General features: G+C 47.4%; 1 protein-coding gene across 1 annotated transcript in view; it reads left to right on the top strand.

The window, feature by feature from the left end:
• Window positions 1–22888, top strand: part of XYLT1 (xylosyltransferase 1) — a 346464-nt gene extending 323576 nt beyond the window's left edge. Inside the window, exons 10-12 of the mRNA XM_055561345.1 lie at window positions 1694–1889; window positions 8389–8722; window positions 16378–22888. Of these exons, the coding sequence (XP_055417320.1) occupies window positions 1694–1889; window positions 8389–8722; window positions 16378–16700 (853 nt within the window). The 3' untranslated portion in view covers window positions 16701–22888. The remainder of the gene's footprint in view (window positions 1–1693; window positions 1890–8388; window positions 8723–16377) is intronic.
• The last annotated feature ends 1413 nt before the right edge of the window (window positions 22889–24301 follow it).

A 24301-nucleotide genomic window follows, 5' to 3' on the forward strand; every position in this document is an offset into this window, starting at 1 on the left:
ACATTTAAGTTTAAATTAACTCACATTTAAAGTGTGGCCCCTCAACCACACCAGCCATACGTCAAGAGCTCTGTCATCAGCAGTGGTTAGGGTTACTGGGCTGGATGATGCAGATGTAGAACATTCCATCGTGGCAGCAAGTTCTGCAGCACAGGGAGGGTTTTCTGCTTCCAAAGTCCAGACCCAAGTGGACCTGCGAGGGCCGGGAATGTGCGGTGAGCAGTCTGAAGACGGGGCAGGTCTTTTTGCTCAGAGCCCCGGAGGCACCTGATAACAAGGCAGTGATTTCAGGAGATGCATAATACAGGAAGGCAGCTTCCCTGTTATAATCAGAGGTAAAGACTTAAACTCCAGGGCAGGACCAGAGGGAAGGCAGTGAGTGGACAGTGATTTGTGGAATGCTGGAACCAAAAGCATCCTGTAAGTGCCCTGCACCTCACACAGTGCAAAAGCCGGCAGCTTTTCATTTTATAGCCTGGAAGGACAAAGACCTAGGCTTGTCCACGCTCGTCCTTCCTTCTCTGTCTGCTCTCCTCCCTCCTCCTCTGGGCATCTGTTTAGCTTCCCTGCCCCTTTCAGCCCTTTTGTGGATCAAAGACCTGCATCTTAAAACATGCTATTTGTCTATGTATGTATTTATCTCAGGTTGGCAATACTTTTTAAACATCATACCCAGTGCATTGGTGAAAAGGACGATGAGAGTGTAAATCGGAACAACCTTTCTGATAAACTTACACAGCAGACATCAAGAGCCTCTTGGAGATTAGAGAGGGAGAAATGTTTCCCAAAACATTTTTGCTCAAGGATGCTTACCACAGCATTGTTTAGAATGGCAAAAAAAATTAGAAACAAGTTGAACACTCAATGATGGGGAACTTTCCCTGTTTATAAAACCATATTTTGGTATTATAGTTCCATGTCACGGTATTACATACACTGGAATAATGTATACACACACAAAAAAATCGTGCTTTCAGAGACTATTCAAAGACATGATAATGATCAGGAAATACGATGAAGCAAAACCAGGCTAGAGCCAGTGTGTATATTATGATCCCAGCTATAGAGAATTTATGTAAATATGTGCATAGAAAATAAGGCTGAAAGGAAATATGTCATGATGACATTGTTGGCACACCATTGTCGCTTCTCAGTACCCAGCACCAGAGGATCACTGAATATATCTGTGAACTGACATCATCTGTCCCTGATGCTGGGAAAGATTGAAGGCAAAAGGACAATGGGGCAGCAGAGGATGAGACAGTTAGATAGCATCAATGGACCCAATGGACGTGAACTTGAGCAAACTCTGGGAGGTAGTGGAGGACAGGGAAGCCTGGCATGCTGCAGTCCCTGGGGTCGTGCAGGGTTGGACACAACTTGTTAGTTAGCTGTTGTTAGCAACTGAAGGACAGCAACATGGAAGAAGCATCCAAAGTAGACATTTTTATTTTCATAATTGTGCTTTCATACAGTCAGTATGTTTTACACGTATGATCAGCAGAAAAGTTATTGTTAATAGTTATTGAGATCCTAGAAACATGGGATCAGCCTTCAGAAATACAGTGAGCTTTGTATGAAGTGGGGGTTATCTTAGGAACAGGATCGGCATGAAGGGTGAGGAGCCGCATCGTAACTGACTCACATCCAGTCCTGACCCATGAGCTCGCATGAGCCTGTGCATGTTTTTCAGGTACTATCCAATGGGCCACCCAGCCTCTGTCCACCTCTACTTCCTTGCTGACCGTTTCCAGGGCTTTCTGATCAAGCATCATGCTACAAATCTGGCCGTGAGCAAACTTGAGACCCTGGAGACGTGGGTGATGCCGAAGAAAGTCTTCAAGATCGCCAGCCCACCCAGCGACTTTGGGAGGCTTCAGTTTTCTGAGGTAGGAGGCCAAAGACTGTCTCACAACATTGCCTCTGGCCGCACCGTTGCTGGGTTCTATTCCTGCTCTGACACTTGTAGTTGGAAATGGAGGAGAAGGTGCCTTGAAGGACCCCAAAGATAAGCTCGCCCTGTGCCTGGAGAAGGTCCAGGGTGGTGCATATCAGTGCACCAACCAACCTGGAGCCTTGGTATGTCTTTATAGTAGAACTTCTATTCCTTTTCATTTTTTACCCTAATTAGTGATTCCTTCTAATCCTGTGTTAGTAATAAACCAATAACAAGCCAGTTTCCTAATAAAGTTGTGGCATTAGTCCCATCTTACAGATTGGAGAACTGAGGCCTATGGAGAGTCAATAACTTTCTGGATCATAGCTAGGAAGCAGAAGAGCCCAACACTGAATCCAGGTCACTTAGGCCACAAATCCTATGCTTAATTGTGCTTTTGTCTCCCCAGTTCCTAGAATAGAGTTTCACTCAGAGTCATCACCAGATCAGTCATTGAATGGATAAGTATTGGATGCATGCACGCGTAGAGGATTGGACAGAGGTGTCAATAGATGGACAGATGGTCTGATGCATGGATGCATGGATCCGTGGAACGCAGTTTCTACCTCCCAGGACTGCATCGGCTTTTAGTTATTTTTCTGCCTTGGGAGATGGATTCATCTAGCACCTCCCTTGTAACATCAACACCATCTTCAGACCTGAAAGGCACTACATAATCTGGCCTCTGTCTGCTTCTCCGGTCTCACCCAGGACCCACTCTTTTTCCCACTCACACTTCTTGCATCTTTATCCATATTCCAAGTTCTGTCCTGCCTCAAGCTTGTCACACCACATCCTCCTGCCCAGAATACTTTCTTCCAGGTTTTCACCTTTTTCCTGTGGTCATTCTGATCTTAAATCAAATGGTGCACCTTCAGAGAAGCCTTCCATGCCCACCCACTTTTGTCACAATTTTTCATCCAGGACATCCCTATTTTATGTTTCTTAGCATTTATCATCTCAAATGACCTTGTTGATTTCTCTGATCACTTGGTGATTGTCTGCAAGAGAGCAGAGACTATAGCACTTGCTCACTGCTGTATCCTCAGCACACAGAAGAGGACACAGCCTTTGTAGATGCAAATAGGATTTCTGAATGAGTGAGTGTCTGTGCTTGGGTAGTGATGCTGGTGAGAAGGGGAGGCATGACCATGCTTGGTGAGCGTTGCCCACATGAAACTCCAGCACCTTATCCCTGCTTTCTGCATGTCAGCAAGTACCTAAAGAGGTGGTCCATCCCTGGACTTCAGCATTTCCAGTGAATTTGGCTGCTGGGTTAGGGGTAAAGAGTCTGACCATAGAATATGGAGAATCTTGGGGGCCAGGAGTGGGGTGGGAGGAAGCATCTGACCTGCTTACATTTTCCAGCCCCTGTGGCCCTGCCTGGGCAACCTAGGCCTGACTGGATGGGCACCACACAGGCAGGGGTAGAAATTTCTTATTAAGTCACCATTTTCTTTCTTTTAAAAGATTCATGTATTTATTTAGCGGTAGCGGGTCTTTTTGTTGCAGTGTTCAGGCTTCTCACTGCGGTGGCTTGTCTTGTTGCAGAGCAGGGGCTCTAGAGCACATGGGCTTCAGTAATTGAGGCACAGGGGCTCTAGAGCACCAGCTCAGTAATGGAAGCTCACGGGCTTAGTTGCTCCATTGCAATGTGGGATCTTCCAGGACAAGGTATCAAACAGTTGCCCCTTGCATTGCAAGGCAGCTTCTTAACCACTGGACCTCCAGGGAAACCCCAGGCCACCATTTTCGATGAAGGCTCCAAATGGATTGGCTGGATCCGAGCTCCGTGGGAGCCCGCTTCGTAAATTACTGGTGTCAAGGAGCAATTAGATGCTGCCCCAGTTGGATTCTGTGCTGGGGGCCCAAGCAGCCGATTGAAGACATTTATGTCATTAAGGAGACGGATGCCTGGTCACTAGGCTCTCCCTGTTTATCAGCCTGCTGGTGGGTAACTGGGCACTTCTGGCAGTGACAGATGTTGGCCAGTCCATGACTAGTGATTAGTTAGGGCTTGAGCTACATAGCTCTGGTATCCTGGGTGTGGGAACCACCCAGATCTCTGGCAGAGGAACAGCGTGGGGTGCAGGGAGCCCTGAAACTTGTGTAATGAATTTTTTTTCTTGGTTTTAAGGTAAATGGTGTAAAATTGGACTAGAAGGAGGGAATGAAGTACAGGGCCACTTTGTGGGCTGTTGAGAATCTCCATCGGGTCACACGGTCCTGGGGCTTTGCATAGGGCCTGGTTCGCACACTCCATCCCTGGGAGTCCCATGCTGATAGCATAGAGGAAGGATGCTCCTTCCATCAGCAGCCTATGATGTGTGAGGGTGGGAGCGGCCGTGGTGAACTGAATAGACCAGATCCTTGTTGTCTTGGGATTGCTGTTTACTGGGGCAGCCAGCCAGTGATTGAGCAAATAAGTGAACCAAAGTATTCCAGTTAATGACAAGGATTATAAAGAAAATAAGACTTCATCCATGTTTTCTGAGGGTTTGACAGGCTGGTGGGACAGCTTTCTGTTACCAAAACAAACTTGGGTCCACTCGCCCACACTCAGTAAAGTTTGTCTATTGACATAGGGTTGTGGTGAAGGAAAAGTGTGGTGTTTATTGCAGGTGCCAAGCAAGGAGACCAGGTAGCTAGTGTTCAAAAGGTCCAAACTCCCTGATAGCTTTCAGGGAAAGTTTTTTAAAGACAGGGTGAGGGAGGGCACTTGTGGGGTGCATGACCGGCTCGTGGATGTTCTTCTGATTGGTTGGTGGTGAGGTAATCGGGAGTCAACATCATCAACCTTATGGTTCCAATGGTTCCGGGCTCTCTGTGCTTGTGGGCAGCATACAGTTAACTTCTTCCACCTGCTGGGGATTTCAGTATCTGCAAAAAGCCTCGAGGTTATGGCTCAGAATATTATCTATTGTCCTTGAGGAGGAACTAAAAGATCCTCGACTTCATTTAATGGCTAAATTATTATTATTTTGTCTCACTTGACTGTTTTCCTTTCTTTCTGCATTTTCTCACACCTCTGATTAAATTCATTGTTTAGAATTTGAAGAAGGCCTTGGAGGGTAAAGTTTTTATTACAGACAAGAGGCAGGTGAAGGACATGGGGGATCTGTCCTGAGGAGGCCCCATAGGGTCTTGCTGGGTTACACGTTGATGGAGCGAGTCATTCAGGAAGGCATTTCTAATGAGATAACTTCAGAGTTGAAACCTGTAAAGGAGTAAGCAGTGGGGAGACCTGGAACACTCTGGGATCTTCCAAAAGAAGAGCATGTGCAAAGGTCCTGAGGCCCCAGGAAGGAGCTTGGCATGGCCAGTGAGCAGGAGGAAGGACTCAGGAGGACAGGGAACAGATCATGAGGGGTTTCACAGGCCCTGGAAAGAAGTTTGAATTGCATTTTAGGTGTAGTGGGAAAGAAGTCATGGTGGGCTTGAAGCTGGGGAGCAATATATTGAGCTTGATCCTCAATACATACTTAAATTTGAGTAACTGATCACTTGATGGTGAATGGCAGTGGATTTCCACAGTGAGGTCAGGTGAGCTCTTGAGCCACAGACAAGTGATAGCAACGGGACCCCTCTGGGCAGCCCCACCTCTCCTTGTGCTGAAGACGGCAGCTGCCTTCCTCCTTCTCCTCTCCTAGATTTAGGACAAATTCAAGTTTCCCACTGTCAGCTGCTCTACAACTCTTCCACCTGGGTTACTTGGTTATAAAACTCAAACTTAGAGAATTATTCACCCCCATTTCTTTAGGGGATAGTCCCCTAATTGGTTATAAATCCCTCTGTTAAGTAGGACCCCAAAGGAGTTTTGTGATCATTAATCTATTTGCCCATATGCTCAGCCCCTAATCATTCATGACGTAGATAGATGATGGATGGTTTGACAGAGAGAGATTGAGTGTGCTTGAATGAGTACCGTGTGCTGAGCATTGTTTTAGACACTAGTGATATTTTGGTGAACAAGCCAGATGTGGTCCCTGCCTTCATGCAGTCGACAGTTTTGAGCCATGGAGAGAGGCATGTCAATTAGAATGTGATACTGCACTAAATAACTACATAAATAAAAAGCTAAGCTTAGACAAGAATGTCAGGGATGCCTGTAAGCAAGGCAGGCTTCCCAGGAGTGGTGACACCTGGACTGAGAGCTGGATAATGAGCTGGCCAGGAGGAGAGTGAGGAAGGAAAGAAGACCCAGCCCAAGAGAGAGCCAGGCGCAGACACAAGATCAGGGGGTGAGAGAGCCCTTCTGGCAGAGGTGCTGAGAGTGTTCCAGGGTGGCCTAGACAGGGTGGAGTGGAGGAGGAGAGAGGGATGTAGATGAGGCTGGAGTTGGGTGAAAAAGGACCAGACTTTGCAGGTCAGGACAGGAGGAGAGACTGGACTAATGAACAACAAGAAGGAACTGGAAAGGATTGTATGGAGGGAAGTCGCAGAATGGGACATCTCTAGAAAAATCTCTGTGACGTTGGGGCCTGGCTTGCATCCTGCTCGCTCATTCATTTATTCCCTCAATATACAGTGTTGTTCTCACTCCTCCTGTGTTCCAGCCACTGTGCTGGCTCCAGGGGTCCTCAGGAGGAGCAGTCCCTGCTCGTCCTCTGAGAGATCAGCTGCTACTATCCATGACTCCCTCTGCTGCCCTGAGGACAGCTCCTCAAGGTCAGTCTTGGCCCAGAGGTGGAAACTTGAGGCAGGCTGTGGGCCCGTGATTGTGTATTACACCCACCCCTGGTAGGTGGTAGTTGTCCGATACATTTGTGTTGGATAAATGAATGAATGAGTGGGTGAGTGAATAGGAGGCGATACACAGAAGAGTGAATAAGAACCCAGCCCCTGGACCCAGACTTCCTGGGTCCCTCTTACTGACCAGAGCAAGTCATCTGACTGCTCTGAACCTCAGAGCATTTCCTCCTGTGTGAAGTGACAATAAGATCAAGGGTGCTCCCTCGATGGAGATGGGAATGTTAGCTGAATCAATGCACCTATGCCCTTAGCAGTAGGCCTGGAACACCAGAAACTCTGGATAAATATTAGCCATGGAGCCCTGTGTCTTAGGGATGGGTATAGTAACTCATGGCAGAAACAATGAAAACATAAACCAGCTCGTGTTTGCACTGCACGTGTGAAGTCTGCTCAAGGTGTAGACATGTTTACTCACACCTGCACCACCTCCTCACCCCACCCCCACACACACACACCAGAGATGCTGCTTGTGGAAGGACCACAGAAGCAGTACAGGCCTTGTAGTGTGCTCATTGCCTGCTAGCATGTGCCCACACCCTGCGTCTTCAGAACATTATACTAAACCTCCTGGGGGAGAGAAGACCCCTGATTTCATCTGACTTGAAATAGTAACAGAGCTCACTGTCAGGGATCTATGTCGTTAGTTCATTGTTTGCCAGGTTATTCATGCATGCATTCACTAGGTGATTGATGGACCATTGACTGTGTACCAAGCAGTGCTGGACACTAGAATTCAGCAGGGGCGCAGTCACAGGGATTTGAGCAGTGAGAGGCCGTTTCACTAGGTTGTTCTGGATACTGGGTGGAGAATAAATTGGAGTCCCCAAAAGGGGAAAGATGGAAGCCAAGAGCAGATTTCTGGGGTCAGAGCCATACACACACACCCCACTGACTGGCAGGAAGGATGGATCATACAACCATCACTCCCCATAGGGTCCAGCTCAGGATGCTTTGGGGAAGCCAAAACTGTCTCTTCCTTGGAAAGCCATCTGAACTCCTGCATATGATAGGCGATGCTGAGGGACCCTCCTTTTCCCTAGCTTATGACAGGGCAGCTCCAAATCCTGAGCTCCACTCTTGTTCAAAGTGATTGCTCTAAAAAGAGGCACGTGATCTGGAAAGCCAACAACCAAAGTGGAAATCAGCTGCACTTGGTGAGTGGCAGGAGTTATGTTTCCTCGGGATGGCCTGCAAGTGGGCATTCATTCATTCCTCATGCACACCATGAACCAGACACAGGAGGCCCAAAGGAAATGGACCATAGCCCCATAATCCTTCAGACCAGATCCAAATCCCAAATCTCCTGCCAACTGCCTGTCCAGCCTTAAATTACTGAGCAAGTAACTTAATTGTAGCCTCAGTTTCCTCATCAGTAAAATGGATAAATGAAGCCCAGTAAGCAGAATCCTGGGCTTTCCTCGTGGCTCTCTGGTAGAGAATCCACATGCCAATGCAGGAAACATGGGTTTGATCCCTAGTTCAGGAAGATCCCTGGAGGAGGAAATGGCAACCCACTCCAGTATTCTTGCCTGGGAAATTCCATGGACAGAGGAGACTAATGGGCTATGGTCCATAGGTTCACAAAAGAGCTGGACACAACTTAGTGCCTAAACAACAACCAAAGCAGGATCCTAGGCCTTTCTGGGATGGAGCACTCACATTCAGGCCCAATGATTTCAAGATTCACTCCTGTGTTTCAGGTCGGCACTGACTGGGATGCCAAGGAGCGGCTCTTCCGCAACTTTGGGGGTCTCCTGGGGCCCATGGACGAGCCGGTGGGCATGCAGAAATGGGGGAAGGGCCCCAACGTGACCGTGACTGTCATCTGGGTGGATCCCGTCAACATCATCGCAGCTACCTACGACATCCTGATTGAGTCCACTGCCGAGTTCACCCACTACAAGCCCCCTTTGAACTTGCCCCTGAGGCCTGGGGTCTGGACGGTGAAAATTCTCCACCACTGGGTGCCAGTTGCAGAAACCAAATTCCTCGTTGCACCTCTGACCTTCTCAAACAGGCAGCCCATCAAACCAGGTGAGTACTTCCAGGATGTCTGTGGGGTAAGTATTCCAATGCAAAGGGCCTCCCAGGTCCTCCACCTGGGCAGGCGATGCTGCTCAGATGTGGGGCACGTGGGCTGCCTTTGAGAGCAGTACTCGCCTCTCAGGATTTTTCCTGCTCATTTGTCATACCAAACCTTCTAATTTTCTGCCTGTCTCTGCACACAGAGGTGATGTCGTCTGTCTGTATTAGACACCTATTTATTAGATGCTGTCCCGCTGGACTTCCAGAAGGCCCTAATCATATTTGAAACAGATGGGAAATAAACCCAGGCTGATATTGAGTTTCAGCAAATCTTGTTCACTGTTTAAAATAAAAATAATTAAAAGAGGAATTTCTGTTCATCAAAAACATGATACACTGGGTGAAGAGACATATCACATACTAGAGGAAAATATTTGCCACACATTTTAAAAAGTACTCATATCTGAATATACAAAAAGTACTCAAATTCAGAAATTCCCTGAGTCAGAGCGAACTATAAGCCACAGGCCAAATCCAGCCCACTCCCTGTTTTTGTAAATAAAGTTTTATTGGAACACAGTCACACTCATTTACATGCTGACTATGATTGCTTTGGGGTCACAATGCCATTATGGAGTGGTTGCCCACAGAGCCAAAAGTATTCGCTATCTGGCCCTTTAGAGAAAGGGCCAATCTCGGATATAAAAGAAATAAAAAAGAGAGAGAAAATATATATGCACACATATAAAAAGGTGTTCAGCCTCATGAGTAATGAGAGAAATGCAAATTCAAATCAAAAAGAGATTCCACTTCACATCCACTATGTTAGGACATGTTTGAAGTTGAGACAACATTATTTGATGGTCAAGTTGGAGAATGATAACCATCTATACATGTCCTGAAAGCCACCAGCTTCCCAGGTGATGCAGTTGGTAAAGAACCCACCTGCCAAGGCAGGAGACACAAGAGATGCGGGTTCGATCCTTGGGTCAGGAAGATCCCCTGGAGGAGTAAATGGCAACCCACTCCAATATTCTTGCCTGGAAAATTCCATGGACAGAGGGGCTCACAAAGCGTCAGGCACAACTGAGCTCACACACAATGAAGAATGATGTATGCCCTGGTGGGAGAGCCACATAATGAGTTTGGAAAATGCTTTAGCATTTGCTGGTAAAGTTGAACATAGATACATACCACACAGACATTCCACCCGAGGTAGAGGCTTGTGCAGAAATACAGCAGAGTTGTTCATAATAGCAGCAAACCAGAACCAATCCAGATGTCCGACATCTGATGGGCCATCAGTGTGGTCTGTTCTGACAACAAAAGTCTACGCAGCAGGGAACCCAGTGCAGGAACACTCCACATGCTGATCTGGACAAGTGTCTAGAACATAACTTTGGGGGATGGTAAATATAATAATTACAGTGCATGTATTTAAAGTTCAAAAACTGGCCAAGCCAACAATATGTTATTTCAATATTCATGTATCAGTAGAAAGCTATGAACAAATGATGGGAATTATTAACAGGAAATTCAGGATGAGTAGGTCCGGGAGAGGGATATCAGACTCCTAGTGTGTCTGCCTTTCTTCTTTTTTTCCCAAAAATATTTCTTTTATTTTCCTATTTCCCCTCCTTTCCTCTTTCTTTTATCATGGAGACCATCTTCCTTAATCCCCCAGTGACCCAGCAGTAAAGAATTCACCTGTAATGTAGGAGACATGAGTTCAACCCCTGGGTCAGGAAGATCCCCTGGAGGAGGGCATGGCAACCCACTCGAGTATTCTTGCTTGGAGAATCCCGTGGACAGAGGAGCTTGGTGGGCTACAGTCCATGGGGTCACACAGAGTCAGACACGACTGAAGCAACTTAGCATGCACGGAGGCCCTCACAACATCTTCCTCCCTGTTCAGTTTCACCCCCTGGAGTGGCCACTGCCAAGAGTCCAGTGTGCATCCTTCTAGACATTTCTCAGTGTTGGTAGCTCAGCTAGTAAAGAATCCACCTGCAATGCAGGAGACCCTGGTTCAATTCCTGGGTCGGAAAGATCCCCTGGAGAAGGGAAATGCTACCCACTCCAGTATTCTGGCCTGGAGAATTCCATGGACTGTGTAGTCCATGGGGGTCACAAAAAGTCAGACATGACTGAGCGGCTTTCACTTTCAAATACAAAATAAATCACAAAGATATTATCATTTTTTTATTTTATTTTTAAACTTTACATAATTGTATTAGTTTTGCCAAACATCAATGAGGAGGGAGGAGGGAGGAGGGTTCAGAATGTGGAACACATGTATACCTGTGGCGGATTCATTTTGATATTATCATTTTTTGAAAAGTGGAATGATCCACTTTGTAGTGAAACTTGCTTTTTTTCACTTTCAAGTCAATATATGTAAAACTACCAGCTGCCTAGTATTCCTTTGAGTTTAGGATCCACAGTCTGTCCCCCACCTTAGTGGACACATACCTTCTTTTATTGTTGTTGTTATAGATAACACCGTAAAGATGCCCATGAAAATTCTTCCATAACACAGATTCCTAGAAACAGGATTTCTAGGTCTCTGGGTGTTTGAAATTGTCCATCTCCATCTAACAGATCAGAAACCCAGAAGCAAGGAACGCTTCATAGTCTCTGTTAGCTAAAAAGAGTTCTGGGCTGGGTATCATTTAGCTACTGACACAAGGAGAGAGGGACATAGACATGGGGAAGGGCACTTGGAGTCCTAAAAAGAGAGTATTAATGTGAAGTCTGTCAATTTCTGCCAAGTTTCTGTGCTAACAAGCAGAAAGATTTGGACCTCATGTTTTCAGGAGAGGGACGTCTGCTTCTCCTCTGCCCCATGAAACAGGCAAAAGACAGTCCCTCCAGAACTGGCTGGGCCAGAGCCCACCCACTTAGGGTCCTGGAGTGTCACCCTGAAGAGGCTCACATTTTTAGCACTACTAAGGGTTCCCAAAGCCAGATGTAGAGGAGAGGCATGGAAGTGACCATCTCCTCTCAGCTTTCAATACATCTAGAACAAGAATGGCCCTGAATCCATCCTACCTCAGTAAAATGGCCCAAGGCCATGCACAGGGTCCCGATTTTTCCTCTTTTTCTCCTGGGGTTTCTAAAGACAACAAGCTCTTCCCACCCATGCCTAGAGTGAGCCAGGGGTCATTTTATCCCACTGGGAGCAGCCCCCCTGTTGTCGGTAATTGTATCTGTTAATGATGTTCCAGTGACAGGGAACAAGAAGGTGGGAGCAATGCAATTTGTAAAATGATTCATCAAGAGTAATTTGCTATTGATGCGTCCCTGGTAATCTCAAGAAATCTGATGAGGTGGAATTGAGGGAAATTTAATTAGAGAGGCGAGCATCGTGGGCTGATGCTGTAATAGCATTTCCCACATTAACCTCATTTTTCATAAGGGTTTTCTGCACCAACCACAATATTTGATTCCCAGTATTCAAATGTTTGTTAATTGCTCTTTCCACTTTGCAAGTCCTGCCTTTTCTCAGTTCGGGTGTTTCCCCGATCTCCAGCTTCTCATCTTTGCAATCTCTGCTGAGATGGGGGCAGGAGCTGCCCACCCTGTGGTGCGTATCAGGGAGAAATGGGAGAGAGCCAGACTTATTAATGAACTTGAAAAAGAGAGCCTCTGCTAAATACAGCAAGACAGGACATGCTTGCTTTTCTGCTTTCTCCCACCTGTCTGCCTCCTAACCACAGAGTCCAGCCCCCCCAGCTTCCTGGAGCATTGGGAACTGAAGGAATGACTTTCTTGTATAGTTGGTTTTTTTTTACTGGAGTATAATTGCTTTCAATGTTGTGTTAGTTTCTGCTGTACAGTGAAGTGAATCAGCTATAAGTATACCTGTATCCCCTCCTTCTTGGACCTCCCTCCCACCCACCACCCCCACATCCCACCTCTCTAGGTCATCACAAAGGACCAACCTGAACTCCCTGTGCTTTATAGCAGGTTCCCACTAGCTATCTGTTTTACATATGGTAATATATATATGTCAATCATCATCTCCCAATTAGTCCCACCTTTAAATGCCACGGACGGAAGAGCGTGGTAGGCTACAGTCCTTGGGGTCGAGGAGTCAGACAAGACTGAGCGACTTCACTTTCACTTTATCTTTCCCACCCTCCTGGTGTCTGCGTGTCCATTCTCTATGCCTGCATCTCTATTCCTGCCCTGGAGATAGGTTCATCTGTACCCTTTTTCTAGATTCCACATATATGCATTAATATACAGTATTTGTTTTTCTCTTTCTGACTTACTTCACTCTATAACAGACTCTAGGTCCATCTACATCTTTACAAATGACCCCCTTTTTCTTTCTTTTTGTAGCTGAGTTCTATATATATATATATACACCACATCTTCTTTATCCATTCATCTGTCCTTGGACATGTAGGTTGTTCCCACGTCCTGGCTATTGTGAATAGAGCTGCAATAAACGTTGGGTACATGCATCCTTTCGAATTATGGTTTTCTCAGGGGATATGTCAAGGCATATTTTTTTGCCTTTCTTTTTTCAAAATGTACTTTGAATTGAAGGATAACTGCTCTACAATACTGTGTGGGTTTCTGCCATACAGCAACATGAATCAGCCATAAGTATGCATGCGACCCCTCCCTCTGGAGCCTCCCTCCCACCTCCCACGCTGTCCCACCCCGTTGGGTTGTCACAGAGCCCTGGCTGGAGCTTCCCGAGTCATACAGCAGATTCCCGCTGGCTCTGTGCTTTACAAATGGTAGTGTGCGTGTGTCCATGATACTCTCTCCATTCGTCCCACCCTCTGTGCCCAGAAGTCTGTTCTCTGTACTGCAGCCCTGCAAACAAGCTCATCAGGATCATGTTTCTAGATTCCGTATATTTGTGTTAATATACGATATTTGTTCTTCTCTTTTGACTTACTTCACTCTGTATGATTGGCTCCAAGGTTCATCTGCCTCATTAGAACTAACTCAAATGTGTTCCTTTTTATGGCTAATATTCCACTGTGTATATACACCACAGCTTCTTTATCCATTCATCTGTCGATGAACGTCTAGGTTGCTTCCATGTCTTAAGTGAGTCAAGTGAAAGTGAAGTCGCTCAGTCGTGTCCAATTCTTTGCAACCCCGTGGACTGTGGCCTACCAGGCTCCTCCATCCGTGGGATTCTCCAGGCGAGAGTACTGGAGTGGGGTGCCATTTATTGTTAATTGTGCTGCAATGAACATTGGGGTCCATGAGTCTTTGTCAATTATGGTTTCCTCAGGGTAAGGCATATTTTTAATTCAACTAGGTTTCTCATTGTTTTTGAAGTGCAGGCATATATACACTGTCTTTCTTCCTCACTCAGGAACGCACATATTAGAAAATAACCTTTGGATTATCCAGGTTGTCCTGATTGTCTCCAAGCCACTTTCAAGTAAAGAGGAAGCATTGTCATCTGAATGCTGCATTGTCTATAGAAAGAGGTTTCTTCTAATCTCAGGCTATAGCAAAACCTGATTTGGTAAAACATGACTTACCAGATCATGATCTAGTCTTTCTTTAATATATATTCTTGTAATTAGCAATGAAATAAGCCATGCGTGGGAGCTTCCTCAAAACAGAGATGTCTAGCTTCTTTTTGTCAGCCCAAATATCTATATTTTCTGCTTCCCCATCTTTAAGCCCTGGGAAACAGTCAGTGTCTCTCTTGTTCATATGTTACTTTACAAAGCACATGGGCTTTTCCCCGAGCCTCGTGCCAGTCTTGTGAGTCTAATTGCTGGAACGGTAAGTATCCCCATTTGCAGTCGGGGAACCGACTCTGCAAAAGACTAGCCCCCAGATGGAAAAATAAAATAAAAATGAAAAGCACTGTTTTAACGTCCTGTGGATGTATGGGCTTGTTTACCGTGTTTACTAATGCAGTGTATAAATGACATGCTCTGGCTTTGGAGTCAGCCAGCCCTGGATTTAACTCCAGATCTAAACTATAGCTGCTTCTGTTTCCTCATCTGTAAAATGGGGATGATAAAAACCAGTCCTGTAGTTGTGTGTGTATGTGTGTCTGTTGCGTACTAATAATGCCAATAATAATAGTCCTAGCTAAACTTTCCTGAATACTTCGAATATGCTGGGCAGCATTTTAAGCACCTCACATGAGTCAGCGTACTTAATCATCACAAACAAAGCTACGAGGCAGGTAATAGTTCTCTACCCATTTTTGCTGATGAGGAAGAAGTCAGATGCCTAGCGTGTGAGATGTGGGGATTCAAACCAGGCAGCCTTACTGTGGTCCCTGTGCTCTGGCCTGAGACCCTGGTGCTCAGCAAGGCAGAGCTGTTTCAGAAGCCAGTTGGACCTCCCATCTACCCAACTCTGGTCCAAGTTTTGGGCTCCCCAGGACTCCCTGCTGTGGTCTATTCATGCACTACACCTTGGACCAAAGGAGAAATCCCTGTCTTATAGAAAGCTCACGGTGGGCATTCAGCAGCCAAGTGTAGGACTCCTGTCCAGGCTTTGAAATCCACAGACCCTGGTTCAAGCCCTGGCTCCAACTCTCATTACCTGTATGATTTGGGGAAAGGTGCTCCGTGAGGCTGAATACTTTCTGTTCCCAAAACCTAGAGTTCTCTTCTCCAGGATCTGTGTATAGCTTCTTCCTTCATGTGAATCAGCACTCAGATCAGATGTCACCACCTCGGAGAAGTCTTCACTGCCCATCCCATCTAAAATAAACACTTGGTCACTCTCTAACCCAGGAATCAGCAAGTTTTTACTGTAAAGGGCTAGATAGTAAATTTTTCAGCTTTGTGGGCCGTGTACAATTTCTATCACAACTACTCAGCTGTGCTGTGGTAACAGCCATAGACAATATGTTTCCAAATGGGCATAGCCATGTTCCAGTAAAATTTATTTGCAACAACAGGTGGTGGCCAAATTTGGCCCAGGGGCCTTAGTTTATCAAGCCCCTGCTCTGACTCCACACACCCCATTAATTCCTTTCATGACACTTATCAGTTTGGGGAATGACCTTATTTATTTGTTTGTTTCTTTATCGACATCATTCTTCCTTCATTGTCTGGTTTGCTCTACCACAGAATAGAGCCTGGCACTTAATATATCTGCATCAAATAAATGAATAAATGAATGCCTTGCAGATAGCAGATGTTTAATAAATATGTGTTGAATGAATTACTGTCTGGACTATAGTAGAAAGAAAGCAAAATTGCTCAGTTGTGTCTGACTCTTTGTGACCCCATGGACTGTAGCCTACCAGGTTCCTCCTCCCATGGGATTTTCCAGGCATAAGTACTGGAGTTTGCCATTTCCTTCTCCTGGGGATCATCCTGACCCAGGAATTGAACCCGGGCCTCCTGCATTGCAGGCAGGCACTTTACCATCTGAGCCACCAGGGACTATAGTAGGGGCTCCATAAATACATGCTGAATGGATAAATGAATGGACCATGCTCTACACAAAGTGGGTTCACACCTCTTGAAGGAAATATCCTCGTGGGTTCAATTTCTTTGCCTATACAATGGGATTTCTAAAAGGATTTCCTCATGAGATTGTCCCATGAACTGGACAGTGCTATGCAGTGCCCAGCATGGTGCCAGGCACACAGTAGTAGGTGACTGGTCCGTGGCTAGTCTACTGATGTCATTGTTCCCTTTGGCTTTCAGAGGACGCGTTGAGGCTGCACAACGGGCCCCTCCGCAGCGCCTACATGGAGCAGAGCTTCCAGAGCCTGAACCCCGTCCTCAGCCTGCCCATCAACCCTGCCCAGGTGGAGCAGGCTCGGAGGAATGCGGCCTCCACCGGCGCCACGCTGGAGCGCTGGCTGGACTCGCTGGTGGGCGGGATGTGGACTGCCATGGACATCTGTGCCACAGGCCCCAGCGCCTGCCCAGTCATGCAGACCTGCAGCCAGACAGCCTGGAGCTCCTTCAGCCCCGACCCCAAGTCGGAGCTGGGGGCAGTCAAACCTGACGGCCGGCTCAGGTAGCACTGGGCACGTGGGGACCCCAGCGGATCTCAAAGGGAAAGCAGCCAGATGGCCAGTGGGACCCAGACCCTGACCTCCCACCCCTGGGGCTGCCTTTTGTGAGAGGGGCTCTCCTGGCCATAGGATGTTGAAGAAGGAAGGTTTGGACACCAAAGCAGGTTCTGCCAACCACATGTACCCTGCAGGCTGGCTACTGAGGACAGCAATGGCTTGGTCCCAGCACCATGGTGGTCTTACCTCTTCTGGTTGATCCTCGAGTCCTACAGGTTCCTTGTCTTCCCCCTCAATGACATGAATCCCCCCCCACCCAGACAAGTGATTCCCAAACTTTTCTTTTGAGCAGCAAAGAATTTGTTTTACCGAGTCGTAGGTGGAGGTTCAAGCTACGGATGAAATCCAGGCTGCTTGGGTGGAAGCTAAGAGTGTGAGGTTCTATGTCAAAGTTCAGCCCACTGGGCAGTCCCTTTGCCAAGGGCATCTCCTAAGGTACCTCTTCAGAACCCAAGGGCTCTGCAGAAGCTAGTTTGGAAAGCAATGCCCAGAGGGTGGGTTTGATCTCCAGCCATGCCCTTCAGCTCATCTTCCTGCTCCTCTGGGCCAGGAAACCCTTGTGCCAGCCTTGAAGTGACAGAACATGAAAGTCACATCCGTGGGCTCATTCCCAGGGAGGTAGTAGTCTTGGCGGGGGTTGAGGGGGCGGCTTTGAGCCTCCCACCAACCCTTCTTGGGTTCAGCCATCCTCCTTGGTAACTAGATGAGCAGGAGAGCCTTGTGACGTGACTTGGCCAAAGTCCAACCAAAGTGTCACTGCCAGACATCCTGGGCTCCAGGCCACCCACTCTTGAGGCAGAAACGGGGTGATGCTCATGAGTCTGAGGCTAGCATCAAGCCCCCCAGCCATTCATGGGCCAGGAGACCAAGACCATGACCCCTCTGGTCTTTGACAGTGGGAACTTTGGGGGACCATGGCCATGAACCTCATAGAGATCTCTGGGAGCAAAACTCCTGAGCTGGTCAGCACAGCAATACCCCTCACCTGCCTGAGCCCTTCGTTCTGAAGTCGGGCGCTCGGAACTTTGTGAAATGTGTCTTTGGTGCTGCTGGGAGCAACCGAACCACATGGAACAGACTTTACACAGCGAGGAAAAAGCATTTCAGATTCGGTTTTTAAATTCATGGCCTTTCTTGTCTGAGGTGCCACCCAGCCCCGCCTGACATGCAGTGTGAAAGTGGGAAGCTCTGAGTATCTGGTTGTTTAAAACCTAAAGAGTAGGATTATTCAAATTGCTTGAGTTACTAGAAACCCAAAGGGTTTCCTTGCCATGTGCCCATTGGAGGGTCGCCCCGCTCATCCAGCGATCCCTCCCTGAGAACCCCCTCCTCCACTGATCCCGCCCCTAAAGGTTCCCTCGGAAAAGTCCCAGCCCTGGGTGCACTGTCCTTTCCCAGGAGAGCCGGTCCTCGTTGGGTTTCTCTCCAGTGTGGCTTTGAAGGTACTGCCGATTGCTCCCAGTGAACTGTCAGCTGTTGCCCCCTACTCGCCCCACCCCACCCCTGCAAGGCAGGATGTCCTGTGGGCCATGGAGGATACAGAGAAGGGACACTTTAGATATTTATTATTTATATGTTTTAGTCAATGACTAATTAGTAGGTGCTGTTTTTGCAGCTTGTCAATTATGTTATCTTACTAACTGAAGCTGCCTTTATTCACAAAAGGCCCCCTCCTCCTGCCCTTCTAGTTCCCCCAGCCCCTCCTGTCTGCCTCCCTCCTGCTTTCTCTATGTATCCATCTATCTATCTACCTATGTCTGCCTCTCTGTGTCTGCCTTCCATCCTCCATGTCCTCAGTGGAAAGCAAGGGAGTTGGACACCATGAGGGAAATGTTTCAACCAGCAATGTCCATGGGCTGAAAGTGGGGTGCCCTTGGGAACATCGGTCCCTCACTTTTCTTCACACAGGGTGGAGGACCACCCAGTTAGCCCTCCAGCTCTGGGGGTGTTGGAATTCCTGAGCCATCCCCGCCACCAGCCCCCAGCACAGGGATGCAACAGGCCTGCCACTTGTGGAGGTAGACCATCCAGCTGCAGAGCTTGGGCCATCCATGCGTCTCCATCACCATCCTCCCACAGCCAGTTTAACCATGGGCCTCCCTGTGACCAGAGGACAGAGGGAAAGCAAGCTCCTTGCATGCCCAGGAACAGAAGAGATCTATTTTAGGAAAAGGGTGGTGGGGGTGGCCAGACAAGCCAGGAGAACCCAAGGGCAGGGGCCTGGCATGGCTTTCTCAGAAAGCCCACATGATTGCCATGTGATTCTACAAGCTCACTGGGAGCCCAGAGGCCCATGGCATATCCTCTCTCTGCCCTCAGCCTCTACTTCTGTCCAAGGACTCTTTGAGCCTGTGGAAGCTGCCCAGGAAGCCAGCCTTGCTCCTCTTGGCCAGGCCTCTAGGATTCTGTATGTCACTTATGGTGGCTATGGGAGCCCTGCCCTGGTACATCCCTGCATGCAGCATGAGCCTGCAGACTCCTCAACGAGGCCCCTCCTGCACCCTGACATTCCTGACTCCTGTTCTATTGGGAAGATGTGGAGAAACAGCAGAGCTGGTTTATTACTCTGGGGATGGTCCCCTCCTGTCCCCTCACTCCCCGCTGACTACCAGGAAATTGGGAAGCTGAGCAGTCACACAGGATGTTCCTCAACATCTTCTGTTCTTGAACCAGAGAATCACTTTGAAGATGTTACATTTTGCTTCAAGGGGAAAAGAGAGAGTTTCAAGCAAAGCCCAGGATGATTTGAGCCAAGGTGATGTTTTCCCAGGGGAGATAGTTTAACTCATTTTTATTGTCTACCTGAGAATGATTTATTAGTTCAAGGCCATTGGTCAGGCAGCCTTGAGCTGCGGCTGCCTGAGGGTTTCAAAACCCGAGAATGTGGTCCCCTGGAAATTGTTTTAGAATTTAGAAGAGTGTGACTGAGTCTCTGACTGGGTCCCTGGACTTTAGGGGGCTTGAGAGGTGGGATGTGGGTTTAGGGGAGAAAGATGCATCCAATAAACTGTGATACTTTGTCCAGTTTCCCACTCACCCCTGTTATGGTCAGGCAGAAGCCACACCCAGGAGGCAGACAACTCTGATCCCTGCTTCCCAGGCCCAGCGCAAAACAGTCTGTCTCCAAGGAGGGCAGAGCGGTTGCTAGGCTCCTCACATTCTAAGTGTGTGCGCTCCTCCCTTAGGAAAAAGGCCCTTCTGATCTGACCAGGAGTCACTCTGCCTTCATTTGCCATTGTTGAACTTTCAAAATGCCAGTGGAGCTGAGGTTTCAGTCAATTCCCCGAAAAAAGGAGATGACAGCTGCTTTGGGCACAGGCCAGGATTGGGGGGACTGTGCTTCCTTCTGGTCCTCCAGTTTGCAGGTGCAAGGAGAACCCTGGCTGGAACCTTGATCTCTTTGCCAAGAGGGTCCCGAAGAGAGGAGAGCGGTAGCAGCTGGGTGTGGGGGCCTGAGCAAAGACCCCTTTCATAGTCCAGTTCACTGGGGCTGCAGGACCCAAGCTCCCTCTGCAGCACCCAAGGGGGATATACTAGAAACAGCTGTTGGCAAAGGCCTGCCAGGTCAAAGCCACACCCTCTGGCAGGGGTTGCCCGCGGCTATGCAGTCCAGGACACTAGCACAGACGAATGAAGTGGCTGGTGTCAGACAAGAGGGAATGGCGGGGACTGTGGTCAGCAAGTGGGCGCCTGACACAGACAAAAAATACGGCTGCGTCTCAGCTCCAGTCTGAAGTTGCGAGTGAGAATACAGGCACGGTGCAGCAGGATCGTCTAATTTGGTAAGATAAGCCAAAAATCCATATTTTGATAGGAAATCTGATTTTCAAACATTGGCAAGTTTTGTTTTTACCAGAGTGTAGGCAAAGGGTTCGGTCCAAGTTCAGCCTGTGCACTGCCCACTCTATGGAGAGGTGTTTAAAAGGAGGTTAGGTGGTGTCCTGGTGGAGGGGGAAAAGCCAGCATTGGGAAGGGGCAAAAATAACAGCTTATGTGGAACTCTGAAGGGAATGAGGGCCTCTCACTAGTCATTCCCATCCCGAAGAAATGGTCCCTCAGAGAAGTGTCCCATGAGAACTGGCTTGTTCAGCTCTCCTGATCTCAAGACAGTTTATACTGAAGGGGAGATGAAACAGGATTTGCTGACCTCGAAAGCTGCCCCTTGGACATCAAGGAGGTCCACACTGGCCAAGTCCCCACCTTCCAGAATTCCATCACACCAGGTGGAGATGTCCAGGAGATTGTTCATGGGGAGAGTTTGGCGTGTCAAATAGCCCGGCTCGCTCCAGATCCTGGGTTGGAGCGGCCACCTTGCCATGTGTCCAGAAGCATCTTTGGAAGCCATGCTCACTGGAGGTCCTCTCTGCTTTTCGCCTCACCTACCTTACTTTGCCCATGGGTCAACCACAGGCGCTACCTCATGTGTCTGCTGAGAAGTTTACCTTGGGGGAGGAGGGAGAGGAATAAAGGTGTCCAAAATCTGCTGGAGCTGAATGTATAATCTATGCAAATTCTCTCTCTGTCTCTCTCCCTCTCTCTGTCTGTGTCTCTCTCTCAGAAGTATTATTATTATTTTTTAACCTGGCAAACAAGATACTGTACTGACCCCTCTTAAGACTGAGGAGGGCTTCCGCATGCCACCTGTGTCTACCCCTCATGTTGTCGTTGGTTCTGTCCTTGCCAAGCCCCAGGCAGGGAGATGGAAGCCCTCTCTCCTCCCCTTCCCCTTGGCTGGGAATGCTCCATCCCCCTCTGCCTACAGGCCCTATGGGAAAGCAGGTTCTGCGTCTTGCCACTTCTGTTCCTAACTCCATCCTCTCCATTCCTCATTTGCCTCCCTTCTCTCCTTTCTCCACGCCACCTCCCCCCCTCAAAAGCCTTAGGTTTCTCCGTTTTTAAATGTGGCCTTAAAATTATTTTTGGAAAGCTGACCACCCTCTCTCTCCCATTTCTACCAACATCCAAGAGAAAAGAGCATCTTGAAGCTTTTGGAGCAACCTCCTAAGCCAGGGGCTGCCAATCTGTAGCTTGCAGATGTGGTAGAAATGGCTTCTATGTGTCGTCTTGAAGAAAAATATCCTTCTATTTTTCCTATGGGTAAAATGAAGGCTTGGGTGCTCGTCTAAACCTCAGCCGACTCCCGAAGCACTCTCTTGGAGCATAACGCCGCTGTCAATAGGCTGGTTTAATTACCGGCAGGATGCCAACATGGGCTTTCCAATCCTCCCCCTCCCCCGAAGACTTGGTGACTTTATGTACTTCATTCAAGGGTAAATCAGCAGAGTTTCTCAATTTATCTCTTCGTCCTTCCTGCCTGGAAAGTGATAGAATTTAATATTCCCAGTGGATGGTCATGTTCTCAAAGGGATCACACTCTCCCTACTTTCAGAGTCCCTCCTTTTCCCTGCCATTGCTCCAGGGCTGATGGAGGCCAAAGACAACCCCAGGGTTTTCATAGGAAATTCACTGGAATTGAGCTCAATCGTCTTTGTCGTCCTTTGTCTCTTTTTTTGGTATTACTATATTGTCAATAGCATTTGGGTATTTTTTAAGAGGCCTCACAATAAGTTATTACCGTCCCTTTCATTGTTTTTCAAAGACATGTGGTGATATAGTTTTTAAAAATAACTATTTTGTTATAGATCATAATATGCATAAAACTGTACAGAAATATTTTGTAATGTATTGATTTTAAAAAAAGAGAGACTCTGTAAATAAAGTTTTAAAAAAAGAGAGAATTCAAATGGCACACACTGAAAGATGTAGATATTTTGCTATTTATTTAAAGGAGTATTTTAAGAGATATTGAACTATCTGAAATTGACCAGTAATCAAATTCCAATCATCTGAATGCTTTTCCTCACGGTAGAATGTGATTCTCGGAAACAATTGCACTACCCACCCATTTTTGCACCTTTTCTGTCTTTTCATTTAGCAGAAAAATAACAACAAAATTGTGCCTTAGCTGTATTTTTTTGTCTAGGGGAGTTTGTTTCTGTCTGACAAAGCAAAATCTTTTGCAGAAAACAGTGGATGTATTGAATCCTGTATCATACCAAAAACACTGCAGGTGTATATAGATGCTTTCTGTCATACTGTGTTTTCAGATGCAGAATTTTAAAATTAAAAAAAAAATACTGTCTTTATGGAACAGTAGGTGTGTGACTTTTCAATGATATCTTGCATCTCCATGCCATGCTGTGTTCTCCCCGCTCCTCTGCACTGTCCTCATGCTGAGACCACCTCTCCTGGGAAATCCTGATGTGTGCACACACTCCCTGACCAAGCCTGCTGTCATCTCTCAACGTAGATGACAGTGAGGAAGACTGCCATCTAAAGGGCCAAATGTTTTCTCTAGCCAACTGGCCGGCTGTGTAGCAAACCTGTTTTCCTTTCCTCTTCTCTACACAGCTAGACTACATTTCCCCCCAAAATTGTGCATTAAATCCATTATATACAAAGACTTGGGGTCCAGCAGTTAGGACTCCATGCTTCCACTGCAGGGGATGCAGCTTCCATCCCTGGTCAGGAACAAGAATCCTGTGTGCCACGTGCCCCAAAAAAGGGGGAACACTGGGGCTGGCAGAGGAGAACACTGGTTGCCAGAAGGAAGAGGGTAGGGGGTGGGTGAAATAGGTGGAGGGGACTAAGAGATATAACCCTCCAGTTATATAGTAAATAAGTCACAGGGTGTAATAGACAGCATAAGAAAGTGAAAGTGGTTGCTCAGTCGTGTCTGACTCTGTGATCCCATGGACTACAGCCCGCCAGGCTCCTCTATCCATGGAATTTTCCAGGCAAGAATACTGGAGTGGGTAGCCATTCCCTTCTCCAGGCGATCTTTCTGACCCAAGGATCAAAGCCAGGTCTCCCACATTGCAGGCAGATTCTTTACCGTCTCAGTCACCAGGGAAGCCCTGGATCATAAGAAATGCAGTCAGTAATGTATCCACTTTTGATGGGGACACATGGTTAGTAGAATTAGCATGGTGGTCACTTCATAATGTATGCAAATGTCAAATCACTCTGTAGTACACCTGAAACTAACATACATCAACTCAATATTTCAGTTTAAAACACTAGAATAAAGTAAAAGTAACTGGGTGCTTGGAGGGCTGCTCCAGTTGAAGTGGGAGCAGAAATAGCCTTTTCAGTGTCTCCCTCTCTCCCACTCCATCAGTCCCTTTGGTGGCTCCAAGGGGGTATGTAGCCAACAGGTCTCAAAACTCTCACCTCTCACGGAAGCAGCTGGGCCTTTGGTAAAACTGACCGGAGGCCTGGCTGCCAGGTGCTGAGAGTTGTGTTCTAGGCTGAGTCTTTGAGAATGAGACCAGACAGAATCATTTACCCCTTACCTAAGATGGAATCGAAAGAGTGGAAACTTAGAATTGGTACCCAAAGGAGGTAGGTCAAGTGTTGGAGACTCTTGAGCCTGTGCCTCCATATTTAGTTGATTTGGTCTGCTGGGAAACCGCCTGCTGCCCAGCTTCTTACAAGAAAATGCTCTCTAAATATGATTTTTGATGTTCCTATCTGTGTTAGAGTTCTTT

This window comes from Bubalus kerabau, chromosome 23 (assembly GCF_029407905.1).
Source record: "Bubalus kerabau isolate K-KA32 ecotype Philippines breed swamp buffalo chromosome 23, PCC_UOA_SB_1v2, whole genome shotgun sequence".
Taxonomy (NCBI): Eukaryota; Metazoa; Chordata; class Mammalia; order Artiodactyla; family Bovidae; genus Bubalus; species Bubalus kerabau.